Source organism: Amphiprion ocellaris, chromosome 3 (assembly GCF_022539595.1).
Source record: "Amphiprion ocellaris isolate individual 3 ecotype Okinawa chromosome 3, ASM2253959v1, whole genome shotgun sequence".
In the NCBI taxonomy this organism is placed as follows: Eukaryota; Metazoa; Chordata; class Actinopteri; family Pomacentridae; genus Amphiprion; species Amphiprion ocellaris.
In genome coordinates, this window is record NC_072768.1 from 14590036 (window position 1) to 14603978 (window position 13943).

The following is a 13943-nucleotide window of genomic DNA, read 5'->3' on the forward strand; positions in this document are numbered from 1 at the left end:
TCAACACTGTGAACAAAACAGTCATTTTAATATGATCGGGATCCATCACATGTAAGCAACATAAATAATAGCATTGTTTTTTTAAAAAGTGTCCCGCTAGCTTGGCTGCTAACATCGTCTCCCTTTAACAGGCATCTTTCCCGGACTACAGTGAGTAAAGAGGGAAGGATGCCACTGACAGGTGAGCAAAATTAACTGAATTGAACAAAATAATGTGTTTTCTTGGGTTTAAAAGTTGTTGGAAAAATTTTAGGTAATTTAAGTAAACAAGTCAAAAAAAATATAAAACACCGGTGAAGTAATTTAAACTTTTTATTGTGGAAATGTCACACATTACAGCTTTGAGAAGCTGTAGATTTCAATGGAAACTACTGATTTCACCAGAAGTCATGGCAACTGGCTCTAAAAAAATCTTTTAGCTACAGTTATTTAACATTCAAAAATAGAAATATTTCATTTTTCATTAAAAAAACATTGTTTTTTATTTACTGACATCAATTATGAAAAGGTTTTACGGGGAGGAATTTATATGATTCATTTTTTATATGAACAAACCCCAGAAATATATAGATCAGAATAAAACTGGAGAATTTTTACAAAAACTGCTACTAATGTGGAAATTACTGCACTCTCTGAGTGCTTTTCTTATGATTATTGTTAAGGACATTAATGTTAGAATGCTAGAATGTTAGCAGGCAAAGTCTTTTTGTATTCCAAGTTCTCTGAAAATGTATGTTTAGATACATAAATGATGTATTATTACATCTAATATGCACTAATTTGCAAAAAGTAGTAAATTAAACACCTAAATGTGCATTGAAGATTTTTTTTTTAATAAACTGTAAACATTGTTTTTGCTTGTAGAGTTTCACCTTAAGTAGATAAAGAAAGGATAAATTTGTAATAATATTTTCTGCAATCATCTATCATGCATCTAAATTGTTAGACTAATCTGAAAAAGTAGTTATATTTTAGTTTACTCAAATCGTTCAAACCTAAATACAGCATGACAGTAATCAAAAAGGAAGTTCGGCTGCATGGAAGACAGGTGCAGCTCCTATACTGACAAGGGCCGAAACAAACCCAAATCTAATGCAGCAAGAAGTCACTGTTTAAATAAGAAGGCCGGCAGTCGGCTCTCTCAACCAAAAAACTTGCTATCAGTAAAACCATCGCTGCTCTCACTGCTCAGTGCGACAAGCTCTGACATGATGTCTGCAGGAAAAACTTAATCTGAAGTACTGAGAGCAGCTGATGCATTTAGTGTGATAAGGTGGATTTTTACTGTAAATTTAAAGTTCCTTGAAATTGTAAAGTTCCTTTAAATTTTGATCTTTCCTGCTAAAATCGAATCAAATATGTCCGGTGTGAGTGGGATGTAGTTCTTTTCTTTTTCATCCAGAATGTACAGGGGGTCCTTTATTTCATTCGGGTTGAAACCCTCCTTCACCAGCTTCACCTTCTGGTACTTGAACGTTCCCGTAACATCCATGGAGCCCTGCAATCGTACGAGAAATGTAACCATGATCTCAACAAGAAGACTGTATTTTAAGACAACTGTAGTGAACGTACCTGAATCCTGATAAAACGTGGCCTGGCGTAGGACGGCAGAAAGTGTTCAACTTGGTGAAAAACGGCCGTAGAGTCAAACTTCTGTCCGTCTCTTAAATTAACAGCAGCCATCCCAATTCTCCCCTCATGACCTGGAAACAGTCAAATCAGACAACTCTTGTTGGCTGGAGTTAAGCGTTGCTGATTGAATGAAGACTTTTGGTCTCCACTGAGCAGATTATTATTATTCTTTTCTCGCCTTCCGGCTTTGGAGCTTGATGACCAGATATCAGCGTCGGTAAACTGAACATGATGAGGACACTAGATGAAGCTGTCACAGCTGACTTCTTTAGGTGAACTACTTTGAGCTGCAGGATGAACCTGTTCCCTCTGACCTCTCTGGTGTCACTGAGTCTAAAGCTAACGACCTTGTCCAGTCGCAACGTTGAATATATCAGTCAAAGTTTATGACCGGGACACCAACCAGAGCAGACCTACCAAGTGTAAACACCACTGAGAAACTGAGGTAAGGTCAATGATCCCTGAGTTTAAAGTATGATGGGTGCCTATTTATTTAGGAAAATCACAGATGACTGGCAAACAGTGCAGCTGATTCTTGGTAAAAATGTGTCGATGTGTTTTTTAGTCCCCTGTAACTCTCAATACACTGAAGAATAGCAGGTGAAGCTGCTGCCTAAATACACTCAAATGTGGCAAACATGATGTCGCCATAAGATATCTGCTGAATTTGGTCATAAAATAATTGTATATCAGTTTTGACTTGTTTTTGTTTTTTGCTGAAGAATGATAGAAAATCAAGCCTCTAATAAAAAAATCCACTTGTAGCTAAGATAGACAGATAGATAGACAGATAGATAGATAGATAGATAGATAGATAGATAGATAGATAGATAGATAGATAGATAGATAGATAGATAGATAGATAGATAGATAGATAGATAGATAGATAGATAGATTCACAGAAATTGAGTAAAAACATTTTAGTTTTTTTTCTAACAAAGACAAGGTTGAGATTCTTTATAGTTCTAAAGTGACATCTAACTTAATTAAATTAAACAATAATGACTTCTTGTGTTTGATCATTTTCTAAAAAAAAAAAAAAAAGTAATTATCTTTTGCTTGATTTGGCAACATTTCATAGGCTCAATGTTCTCATAATCACTAATGAAAATTAATGTGAAAACAATGTTGCCACACTATTCCAGCTGGCACATTTTGTTTTTGTCACGAGTTAAGCAGCAAAGAGAAGGTGTGTTGTGACAGTTACCTGGCACTTCAACTCCATAAACATTGGCCTCCTCAATGGAGTCAGCCACAGAGACGACATCAGCCACCTCATTTGTAGCCACATTCTCTCCTTTCCATCTGTGGACGGTCACAAAGAGGCTCATTAAAGAGACAAGTAAAGACTAAAGGAAAATTACATTCATTTAAACTAAACTAACATGCAAAACCAGCAGAAAGTGGCCGTCACCTATATCAGCAATCAGAGTCAACTCATATGCCAGCGTTTACAGGCAGGTAGGAGTAGGTGGGCTGTATTAAGGCTCCAGCATGGTACTGTGTCAGTGCTATGCAGAGCTTTGCAGACACACATGTGCCCTCTGTTGCTCGGTCGTGTCGATTCTCCCCGTACAGCATCAGGAAGATCAGACCCTTCCTGTCTGACCATGCAGCACAACTCCTGCTCTCGTAATATCACGTAATGACTATGGCAGCTTCTTACTGGCTGGCCTCCTCTCATGCACAGTCAAACCTCTGCAGATGATCCAGAACGCAGCAGCACGTCTGGTTTTCAACCAGCCAAAAACAGCACGTCACCTCCTCAGGTGAAGTTCTGATCACTTCACTGGCTTCCAGTTACTGCCTGCATAAAATTCAAAACTCTAACACTAGCATTCAAAACTACAATGAAACCAGCTCTTTCCTACCTGAACTCTCTCATTCTGTTCTACGCTCCCTCCTGCTCTCTACGCTCGGCCAACAAAAGGCGCCTGATACAACCACCACAACAGGGTCGGTCCATAGCTAGACTCTTCTCCTCTGTGGTTCCCAGGTGGTGGAACGAGTTACCAAACATCTGCACAGTCTCTCTCAGTCTTCAAGAAAAGACTATAAACCAGCTCTTCACTGACTGCAAAAAAATCCTATTCCGTCTGCACTGCCTAAAGGCACCACGTTCATATTACCACACTTGAACTTGTTTTATAGCTCTTATCCAGGTTGTTGTCTTTTAACTAGATCCTTGCTTGTGTTGTATCTAGTGTCAGATGTACGTCACTGTGGATAAAAGCATCTGCTAAATGAAACTGTGGAATTGTAGACACACTGTTGCGTCTGTCTGCTGCCACTTGGCAGAAGTGTCAGACTCTTGCAGAACTGGAAACGTAGACTACTCTAGTTTGGACTTGTGCAGGAGTGCGTGCAGGTGATAAAAACCTATTGGAGTGAAAGTGAGCGGTGAAAACAATGGATTGATGTCAGAGAGCGTAACTGGTAGGCTTGTAGCAGAAGTCACAAAGAAGGTTGAGAAAACACATGTATTGTTCACCCTTTCCAATTCAAGCCAACCGTTAAACCAATCAGAATTCAACCCATACACAGCATCACAGTAATTCTTTTTTGTGTGTATGCAGAGAACAGAAATCCTACTGTAGCCTTCAACTGTATAGAAAAGATGGAAGTAGCCACCATGACATCACCTATTGTTTTGTGTACTGCTCTTCTGGAATTTGGCCCTTGCTATCTTGCTCTTTTGAAACTGGACATAAAGAGTGAGAGGTGGATCTGATTTGAGAACCCAAGGACACTATGCAAGGTGAAAGTAGTCTCCTGCCAATCACAACGTAGCCCTGCCTTAAAGTATACTTTGCTGTATAATCTATTTTCCTCTACATGGGATAATAATTTACAAAATAAATGTCACACTGTATGAAAAAAAGTCTTGAAACTAGTGATTAAGACCACAAAGTTATTAAGAAAGTGTTTACTGAGGTGATAAGTTAATATAATCAGGCTTCTTTTTACAACCAGAGAAGTCCAGAGCCCCCTGGTGGCTGATAGAAAGAATGCAGGTTTAAGGCATTTCCACATTGGCTTGAGGCTATGTCCATCTTTTATACACAGTTTGCCTTTAGCTGATGATCTTCCATATCAGCCAGTTTTGCTCTAAGGTAGGCCAGTCAAAGAGGCTTCACAACAGCTTTTTCCAAAAAGTGCAGCCTGTGTTCAGAAGACAACCTCACCTGAATGTGTCTCCAGTGCGATCCTGAAAGTACATGAAATTGTCTTTGTCGATGCGCAGCAGGTCGCCGGTGTTGAAGTATACGTCTCCTTTCGTGAAGACATCACGCAGCTTCTTCTTCTCTGTCTGTCCGAGGTCTCCAGCATAACCAGAGAACGGAGCACTGGCTAATATTTTAGTGACCATAAGTCCAGGTTCACCTGAGCAAAGTTAATACAGGAGAAGTTAACTCTGGGGGTCATTAATGGTAAAGATTTGCAAACCGTTCGCAGGTTTCAGAGCAAAGGAACCTACATTTAAAAGATTTAGGAGGACATAAAAATGGTTTGGGGCAACATTATTACACAGCTACAAGTGCAGCTACGGCCTGGATTTTAGAAGTGTTACAATCACAAGCAGCCACATTGAAATATCAAAACAACTTCAACATGAAATTTTGTTCAGACATTTGTAGTCCCCAGAGGATGAGCCCGTCCACCTTCAGTGACCCTCAGATTCTTCCTCTGTTTTAGTTCTTTATTGAAATTTCTTGAGAATTTTTGGATGCTTTGCTGGGAAACATGGTAAGCAAGTTCATGGAGATTTTCTAATAATTATGGCCACTTGGTTTGACCAATATTACACAATTCACCTTTCTGCAGCCCAGAAAGATCTCAGGATAGTTTTTCCAAGCAGCTACAAGTGGCTGATGGTGCATAATTCATTCTCCGTGATGCTCTGAAGCAGTTCCATGTTGCACATCTGACTGAGAAAGAGCCGCTGTATTTTTCTAATCATAATCATGCAAAGTCAGAACATGATGACATGACCTCAGCTTATAACAATGATGCTATTTCTTGGCAAACCAGGCAGTTTCTTCTACTTTTACCACTGAGAATGGATTTAATCTATGAAAGCTTTACTTGTTCTTTATGTGCAGATCCTGATAAGCTCATTTCTTGCCTCTGAACAGGTAGAGTGGACAGGTATGCATGCGTATTACAGCAATAAAATCTCTCTTGAAGAGTTCATTTTTTAGAGCTCCCTTCAGTGATGCTGAAAATGTTTCCATGTTTAGTTCATTCTACTCTATCTTTTGTCATAATTCATTGTGCAGTTGTTTGAGTGAGTGTGAGTTCTGCTACACAGTGAATCATAAATGTTTCTAAGTTCAATCTTTACTCCATCAAGGATAAATTCTGTTTGTGGTAAATTTATTTTGTGCTTTATAATTGTCCTAGACCTAAAAACAAAATGATTTAAAGACACTGAGTTATTAAAAAAAAAAGTCGTTTTAAGAACTGTTTGCCTGCACTTCTGGTCTCTTTGTCTTCAGTGGCTCCCACAGCTCTGCTATTAACGCACCTTTGGCAACTTCCACGCAGAAACCAGACGAATCTCTCACAGGTTCTCCTTTTTCTATGTCAAATTTGATTAGAGCGTACGGAAAGAGCCACTGCAAAGCAAAAGAAAAATGCCATAACATAGATTATTGACAAACAGCTTTTACTGAACAGTGCACACAGAAACATAGACTTTACCTTGTGCAAGAAGTAGTCTCGCCCAACAGCTCCCATCTTTCCGCTATAATTCAGCATAGCAAGATTCCCCTCTGTTGCTCCATAAAACTCTCTGACTTCAATGTTCCCAAACCTTCGTGTGAAGTCCTTCCAAACATCTGCTCTGAGCCCGTTGCCTAGTGCAAGTCTTACTTTGTGGTTCCGATCGTTGGGTTTCTGTTGAGAAAGAAAATTGGAGGCAACAACAGTTTTTTAACGTTCCTGGTGAGCTTTGATGTGACCGTAACACTGATGCTGTGTCCGTACAAACCTGCGGCTGGTTGCAGAGGTAACGCACAATTTCACCAATGTACTGTACGACAGTGACGTCATACTTTCTGCAGTCGTCCCAGAACTGAGAGGCAGAAAACTTACTTCTCAAAACAACAGTCATACCTGCACACAGCAGAAGATGCTAGATGTTAAGTAGGGAAGCTACAAAGTCAATGCATTTTTTGGTTTTGGTCTTTTCTTTAGATTTGCTGATAGTAAGAAAAAATGTCGTATTTCAACAAAACCTTTATCGCTGCATTGCTGATTTTCTTTTCTGTCACAGATAATTAAATATATGTGAGCATACCTCTCTCAATGCCTGCCATTAATCCGAGGAAGCCGGCACTGTGATAGAGAGGGAGGCTGTTGTAAACGACATCTTCAGAAGTCACTCCTGTCAGCGCCATAATTAAACAGTAGCCCCACAGTTTGGCATGACTGACCGCTACTGCTTTAGGGAGACCTGTGAAAGAAAACCCACAGCTGTAGTTAGTGCATCTACTGTTTCTTTCGCTGCTGAATCCTGAACATCAACACCTCTAGCAGCTCACCCGTTGTGCCAGATGTGTATATGTAGGCCGCTGGACTCTGTAAGGTTAAATTTGACCTTAACTCCTTGGATAAAGGCTCAGAGGAGGCCTGCTTCATTTTGTCTTGGAAGCTCTGCACACCTGCAATCTTGCATCTGTCAGTTAAGATGAAAACAGTGACCTGCTGCTCCAGCAGACTGGGCAGGACCTCCTCCACAGCATCCTGCAACTCTGAAAACACGACCAAACAAAAAGCACATGAATGACTCCCAAAGATTAACAGTAATATTTGTTATCTTTGTAGCTGATGCAGAGTTTTACTGTGATTCAGTGGTGAAAATACATTAAAACATTTTTTAAAAATACTCACATCTCAAATTCATGTAAAAGTCCTGGATTTAAAATTCAAAATAGACTTGAAGTATCAATGTCTCGTTCTGTAGAAAAATGATCTCTGGTGATACATTTACGACATTAATAGACTAACACTCATCAATGTGTGGGTCAATATAAAATTGCGGGACTTTTTGTAACATAGTTGACAGGTATCATAGTTGACATTTTTGCTGTTTTCAGGGCTAAAATCAACATAGCTGCCTATAACCAAACACCACATGGCCCAGATGTGCATTTTTAGGTAGAAACAACAAACTCTTCACTTCAGGTGAGTTTTCAGTTGCCAGGATTCAACCAAACAGGCTGATATTACACAATGACATGTTTTTCAAAATGCATTTGTAGCTGTCAAAGTTTACAGTCATGGACAACAACTCAAATGATAACAGAACGAGAGGTTTCTTTAAAGGCTGTCATAAAACGACAGTAAACTTCACAGGGAGCTGAAGTTACATTCAGGTTGCATAACAACTTAAGTTCAGCACTGAACTCCTGGAACAGGGCAAACAAAAAGTACAGACCTTTGTGTTCAGCCACACAATTCCGTATTTTTCTCTTAAGCTTTTGGGGAGACACCCAGTGGTGGAAAATAAAGGACACAATGTACTGTGTTCTAATGTTACTTTAAACCTCTGCTCTACTACATATCGGAGCAGATATTGTACTCCTCTAGTCTGACAATTACAGTTAATATACCGAGATTTTACATAGAAAACACACATTGTTACAGATTAGGCTGCACTAAAAGCATTAAGCAGCTTAAATGAGCTAAATATTAAATTAACATGACGCAATAATCTTATCACAAACTAATGCATAAAACTCATCAAATCTTCCCATCTTAACAGCCATATAACACAAGGAAGTTTCTTGCAGCCTTTAACTCTAATGCCACAGATAAACTTGTGGAAGATCACTGCTGAGGGGTGAGTAACTGAGCTTTTAATGATGTGACAATGTTTCATTTTTGAGGTAACTGAATCTTTATCATCATGATTACAATATTAAACATGCAGCTGGCCACTGACCTACTTACACAGACTGTCACCAGGTGCCTTCTAAAAGGGAATAACATGATTTCTATATTTTCTCTCTATAATACAATAATATATTATGAAGTCTCAACCTTACTATATAACGTTCCCTCAAATGACCCATGCCGTGAACTATAAAAATAAAACTAAATGAAGTAAAATATTGGACCCAGTGGCCGATAGGAGGTGTAGTAAACTAATAAGCTGTTGTGGTGTCACTGGCTGAGTATGAAATAATTCATTATTTCACATGTACACTGTTCTGCTTAGAGGAATATGGGGAGCAGGCAGTGAATGATTTCAGACACAGCTGTAAACTGCACAGGTGCAATAAGTAGTCAGATGTTTTACTCAAGCATAAAAACACCTAAAATTCCTGCATTCAAAATGACACTAAAACTATCAAAAATCAAGTACACGGCAGTGATATGCACCAGCGATAGACACTTCATCAGTAGCAATAAGAAAATAGTTTGATAAATGATGAAAAGTGCACATCACAAAAACACAAAGTTCATGAACAAACCCGAAGTGTACTCTCTCTGCCTGATCAATAACCATTATTTCTCTTAATAATGGAGTCCCTTCGGCCTTCGTTGCTCTCCCTATGAGCTCCCTGTAGGTCTTCCATGCAGGAGAGAACCATAGCAATCAGCGGCTGACGGACTTGAAGTCAGGATCAGTCCCCTTCTGTGATACCAAACCCTGGCCAGTCACTCTAAAGCTGAACCTCAGCGCGGTGCAGCATCTTTGCCCTGGTTGCCATCGATACACCCATTCACAAATCACTTCTACGTTGCAAACATTATGCAACATTTCATTCACTAAGTTCAAGAGTCTCTTTTAAATTTGTTTATTGCACCTTATTGAGATCTGCTACATAGCATGTATAAATGTGAGATCATTCCTCTATCCTTATTCGCAATCATTTTTTGTGCTTGTTTCTTATTATTTTATTAGTTCTACAGTTATACTCTGGCTGACTGCCGTTACGAATAAAGTAGCTCCATTCAAAGAAAGGTGGTTCATTTCAACATAAGTGTTCTTCCTGGTGGCCTTCATTAAAAGTAGGTAATTGCAAATAATCAGTATTTATCAATGTTGAGTAAAGCATGTTATTGTGGAACATTTTTTAGGTATATTGCTAAATCAGGCTGATGTCCGGTATTTCATGCATCATCCTAGTCCTGCATAATACTCTAAAGATGAACTATACACTACCATTCACTACCATACAATTCACTTAGAAATCTCCTTATTTTTGAAAGAAAAGCAGGTTTTTCAATGAAGATGACATTAAATTAATCAGAAATCCAGTCTAGACGTAGTTAATGTGGTAAATGACTATTCTAGCTGGAAACAGCTGATTTTTAATGGAATATCTACATAGGGGTACAGAGGAACATTTCCAGCAACCATCACTCCTGTGTTCTAATCCTACATTGTGTTAGCTAGTGGTGTTGAAAGGCTAATTGATGATTAGAAAACCTTTGTGCAATTATGTTAGCACATGAATAAAAGTGTGAGTTTTCATGGAAAACGTGAAATTGTCTGGGTGAACGGTAGCGTACGTAAAGCAAACATGTAAAACATTAATCTGAAAAGCAGCGGGACACAAAGTACAATATTTCTCGTCTTTACTAATGGAGTATAAAGCCTCACAAAATAGAAACATTGGAATGAAGCACAACAATTCAGATTGCTGAAGTCCAGTATCTGATTAGGCCTTGATGAAGAAAATAGCACATTGTTTTGCTTCAGACACCCCCTACCCCTAGTGTCACTCTTTGTTCCATCACCTTTGTCAGTGTTCCTTATCATTTGTGGTCTGGCAGTCCTCTTGAGTCAATCACCTGTTGCTATTGGCAACATCTCTTACCTGTAACTATCTACCAGAAACCTTGATTCTATCACCATTTGTGAACTATATGCAAACTGACCTCTTTTCTGTATTTACATACTGCTTCTTCCCAACTGTCTGACCAGTTGTGTAAAATGTTTGACTCTAGAACTAAACTTTCTGGGTCGGCTTACCTTCACAGACTCACACTCTGTGTTGGTAAGCACAACATATACCAGAATACTAATAAACAACCCACTACAGCAGCGGCGTCAAACACAGGATGATTTTGCAAAGTGTAAAAATTACAGAGAAGACACTGAATATTGTCCAATATGATGTCAGTCAGCAGCTTCAGTACGACAGTTTGATTTGGTTGGACCCTGTTGTTGACGCACTGAAACAACTTTTATGTATTTTTTTTAATGCATAAATTTAGTACATTTACATGGCAGGGGAATAACTTAACCTTCTCCCTTAATAGTTCCCATTTTAGTTTGTTTGGTGTGGTGTCAGGATTACTACACAGATGTGGAAATGAATGTAAATTTAAAATAATTTCTAGATACTGACAAATTGTTTGGTCATAAAGTAAAATACTAAATTGTGTGACTAAATGTTTTGTGTCTTTTGCAGATACTGTGATCTGTAAGTTAGAATGTGTAAATGATAAACTGAGGAATAATATTGTTGAAATTGCACTCATTTTTCTTAAGAAATTTGAGGTTGTTCATGTTTTATAAAAAAAAATTATACATATATATATTTCAATAAATGTGAACATTTTCGGATTGTATTTGGATTTTTTTGCACTAAAACAAAAGGAAAAAATCTGAATTGTCTTTGTTATTTTTGTCTGACTTGTTTGTCTCATTTTTTGTTGTTTTGTTTCTTGTTTTTTCGTTTTGTTTTTTTTGTCTCGTTTGTTTTTTGACTAATTTTTTTCATTTTGCGTTTTGCTTGATTCGCTGTTTTGTGTGTCGTTTTGTGGTTTTTTTTTGTCTCACTTGTGTTGTCCATTTTTTGTTGCTTTGAAACTTTTTTGTCCAATTTTTTGTCTCTTTTTTGTTTGTTTCGTGTCGTTTGTCTCATTTTTTGTCATTCTGTGTCTCATTTTTGTAAGATTTTGTCTCGTTGTTGTTTGTTGTCTTTTTGTCTGACTTTCGTCATTTGATCATAAAGTAAAATACTATATCATTCAGTTCCTGAGACCTGTGACTCAATGTTTTGCATCATTGTAGACACTGTGATCTGTAAGTTGTAATTGAGGCATAATATTTTTGAAATTGCACTTATTTTTCTTAAGAAATGTCAGGTTGTTCATGTTTTGTAAAAAAGAAAAAGAAATTTCAATAAATGTGAACATTTTCAGAATGTATTTGGACTTTTTTGCACTAAAACAAAAGGAAAAATTCTGGGTTGTTGTTATTTATAGGTTATTATGCTGTGATTTTACTGCATCGGCCCATTTGAGATTGAATTGGGTTGCATGCGGCCCCTGAACTAGAATGAGTTTGACACCCCACATTTGTTCTTTTATATGAATAAAATTTGCATTATGGGACTTTTACTTGGAGTGTGCTTTACAGTTACTATCTTTACCACACAGGAATCAGTCACACTTACTTACTGATGCTAATAAGAGACACCACATCTTTCCTACTCACTAGTGAAGTTTAGAATAGATTTTTAAGATTCTTCACCAGGCTGACCTCCTATTCTACCTCCAGACCTCTCAGATCTGCTGAAAACAATCTAAACACCATTTTACTTACACTCTTCTGGAACAATGCCGTGTTCTGATTTTCTGCTCATTCATGTGTGTTCATCAGCTCGGCCCTTTGGAAAGTTCTTTGATCAACTTGTACTGTTTCCAATCGTGGGTTCTAATTAAACTGAATCTTACCTTCACCGGCGACCAGAGTCTTGGCTCCGGAGCAGCTGAAGCAGTGCAGCAGGGACTTGGATCTGATGTTGTAGTTGAGAAAAGCAGCGGAACATCCGATCTTCACCAAACCCAGCCAGAGCCACGGGAACAGCGGCTCGTTAGCCAGAAACAGAGCGACCGTGTCTCCCTCTCTGACCGCTCCGGACTGCAGGAAAGCCCTGGCAGCTTTGTTGCTGTGCACGTCTGCATCCTGGTAGGTGAAGGTCTCTTCTTTGAAACGAATAAACGGCTTGTGCGGCTGCGTCTTGACCCTCTCTAAAAACAGATCCACGATCAGGTAGTTAGTCTGCATGTACCTCCATATTCGGCGTTTTAAGTTGAGTTTATCGATCACATATTTGATGTCTTGGAGAAAGTAAGAATGCCGGAATAAAAACCCGAGTAAAATTACAGCTGCACACCCCAACCAGAGCAGCATGTTTCCTCTGTTGGTGAGCAAGTCCCCGCTTTACGCAACTGGAGAAAAAAAGTGGTCGAGAAATAGAGGTGTAATGAGGAGGAGGAGGAGGAGGTGGAGGAGGAGCACAGACACAAAACAAGAGTTGGAAAATGTTTACCTACTAGTTGAACAAACATAGGAAAGACAACGATTTCACAATCAACGGTTTACCACATTAAACAGACTGTGATTTTTTCTGTTTGTGCCTCTTTTTTTCCAGACTAGAACCAGATTACTTCATGGAGCTTTTCAATCTTGTTCCGTCAAGCTTTACTAGTCCAACCCCCAAAGATAATTAGCAGAAAAAAAAGAGCAAAATTCCACAATGGGCTGTGAAACTTCACATTTTTGGGCAATATACACTACCGTTCAGAAGTTTGGGGTCACCCAGACAATTTCATGTTTTCCATGAAAACTCTCACTTTTATTATCCAAAGTTGTTTAAATCAATCCACGTTCCTTGAAGACGTTTCACCTCTCATTCAAGAGGCTTCTTCAGTTCTGGTGGTGGTTGATGTTGCCTCAGCTTATAACCTCTGAGGTGTGGTGGATGGATTTGGATGGATTCAAACAACTTTGGATAACCATGACCTGGATGAATGACAAACTACACAGACATCTCACTTTTATTCATGTGCTAACATTATTGCACAAGGGTTTTCTAATCAACAATGAGCCTTTCAACACATTATAGCATTAGAACACAGGAGTGATGGTTGCTGGAAATGTTCCTCTGTTCCCCTATGGAGATATTCCATTAAAAGTCAGCTGTTTCCAGCTAGAATAGTCGTTTACCACATTAACAATGTCTAGACTGTATTTATGATTAATTTAATGTCATCTTCATTGAAAAAAAGCTTTCCTTTCAAAAATAAGGACATTTCTAAGTGATCCCAAACTTTTAAAGGGTAGTGTATGTGTGATAATCAGCTACTTCTCTGATTTCTCAACTACTGAGCTAGTTGTCTGCACTACATATTGGCAAATATGCACCTCTGTTTAACCTGTAATTGTAGTAGAAAAATAACAGTTTTGCCCGTTAAACATTACTGACAGAACTCTTTGCAATGAGCCACTTTTTTCAGATTAATTTTCAACATATTTAAGACAACAACAGACGAGTTATCCA

At 38.5% G+C, this 13943-nt stretch overlaps 1 protein-coding gene across 1 annotated transcript; it reads right to left on the bottom strand.

Annotated features, from left to right (window-relative positions):
• Positions 1-299: 299 nt before the first annotated feature.
• On the bottom strand, positions 300-12844 carry LOC111577704 (long-chain fatty acid transport protein 2-like). The gene is made up of 10 exons (XM_023284114.3): positions 12334-12844; positions 7179-7388; positions 6935-7090; positions 6626-6750; positions 6337-6531; positions 6161-6251; positions 4818-5016; positions 2840-2937; positions 1573-1703; positions 300-1498 (listed from the first exon to the last, which is right to left on the bottom strand). The coding sequence occupies exons 1-10, from the start codon at positions 12791-12793 to the stop codon at positions 1322-1324; spliced, it is 1842 nt and encodes a 613-aa protein (XP_023139882.1). The 5' UTR covers positions 12794-12844; the 3' UTR covers positions 300-1321.
• Positions 12845-13943: the final 1099 nt, after the last annotated feature.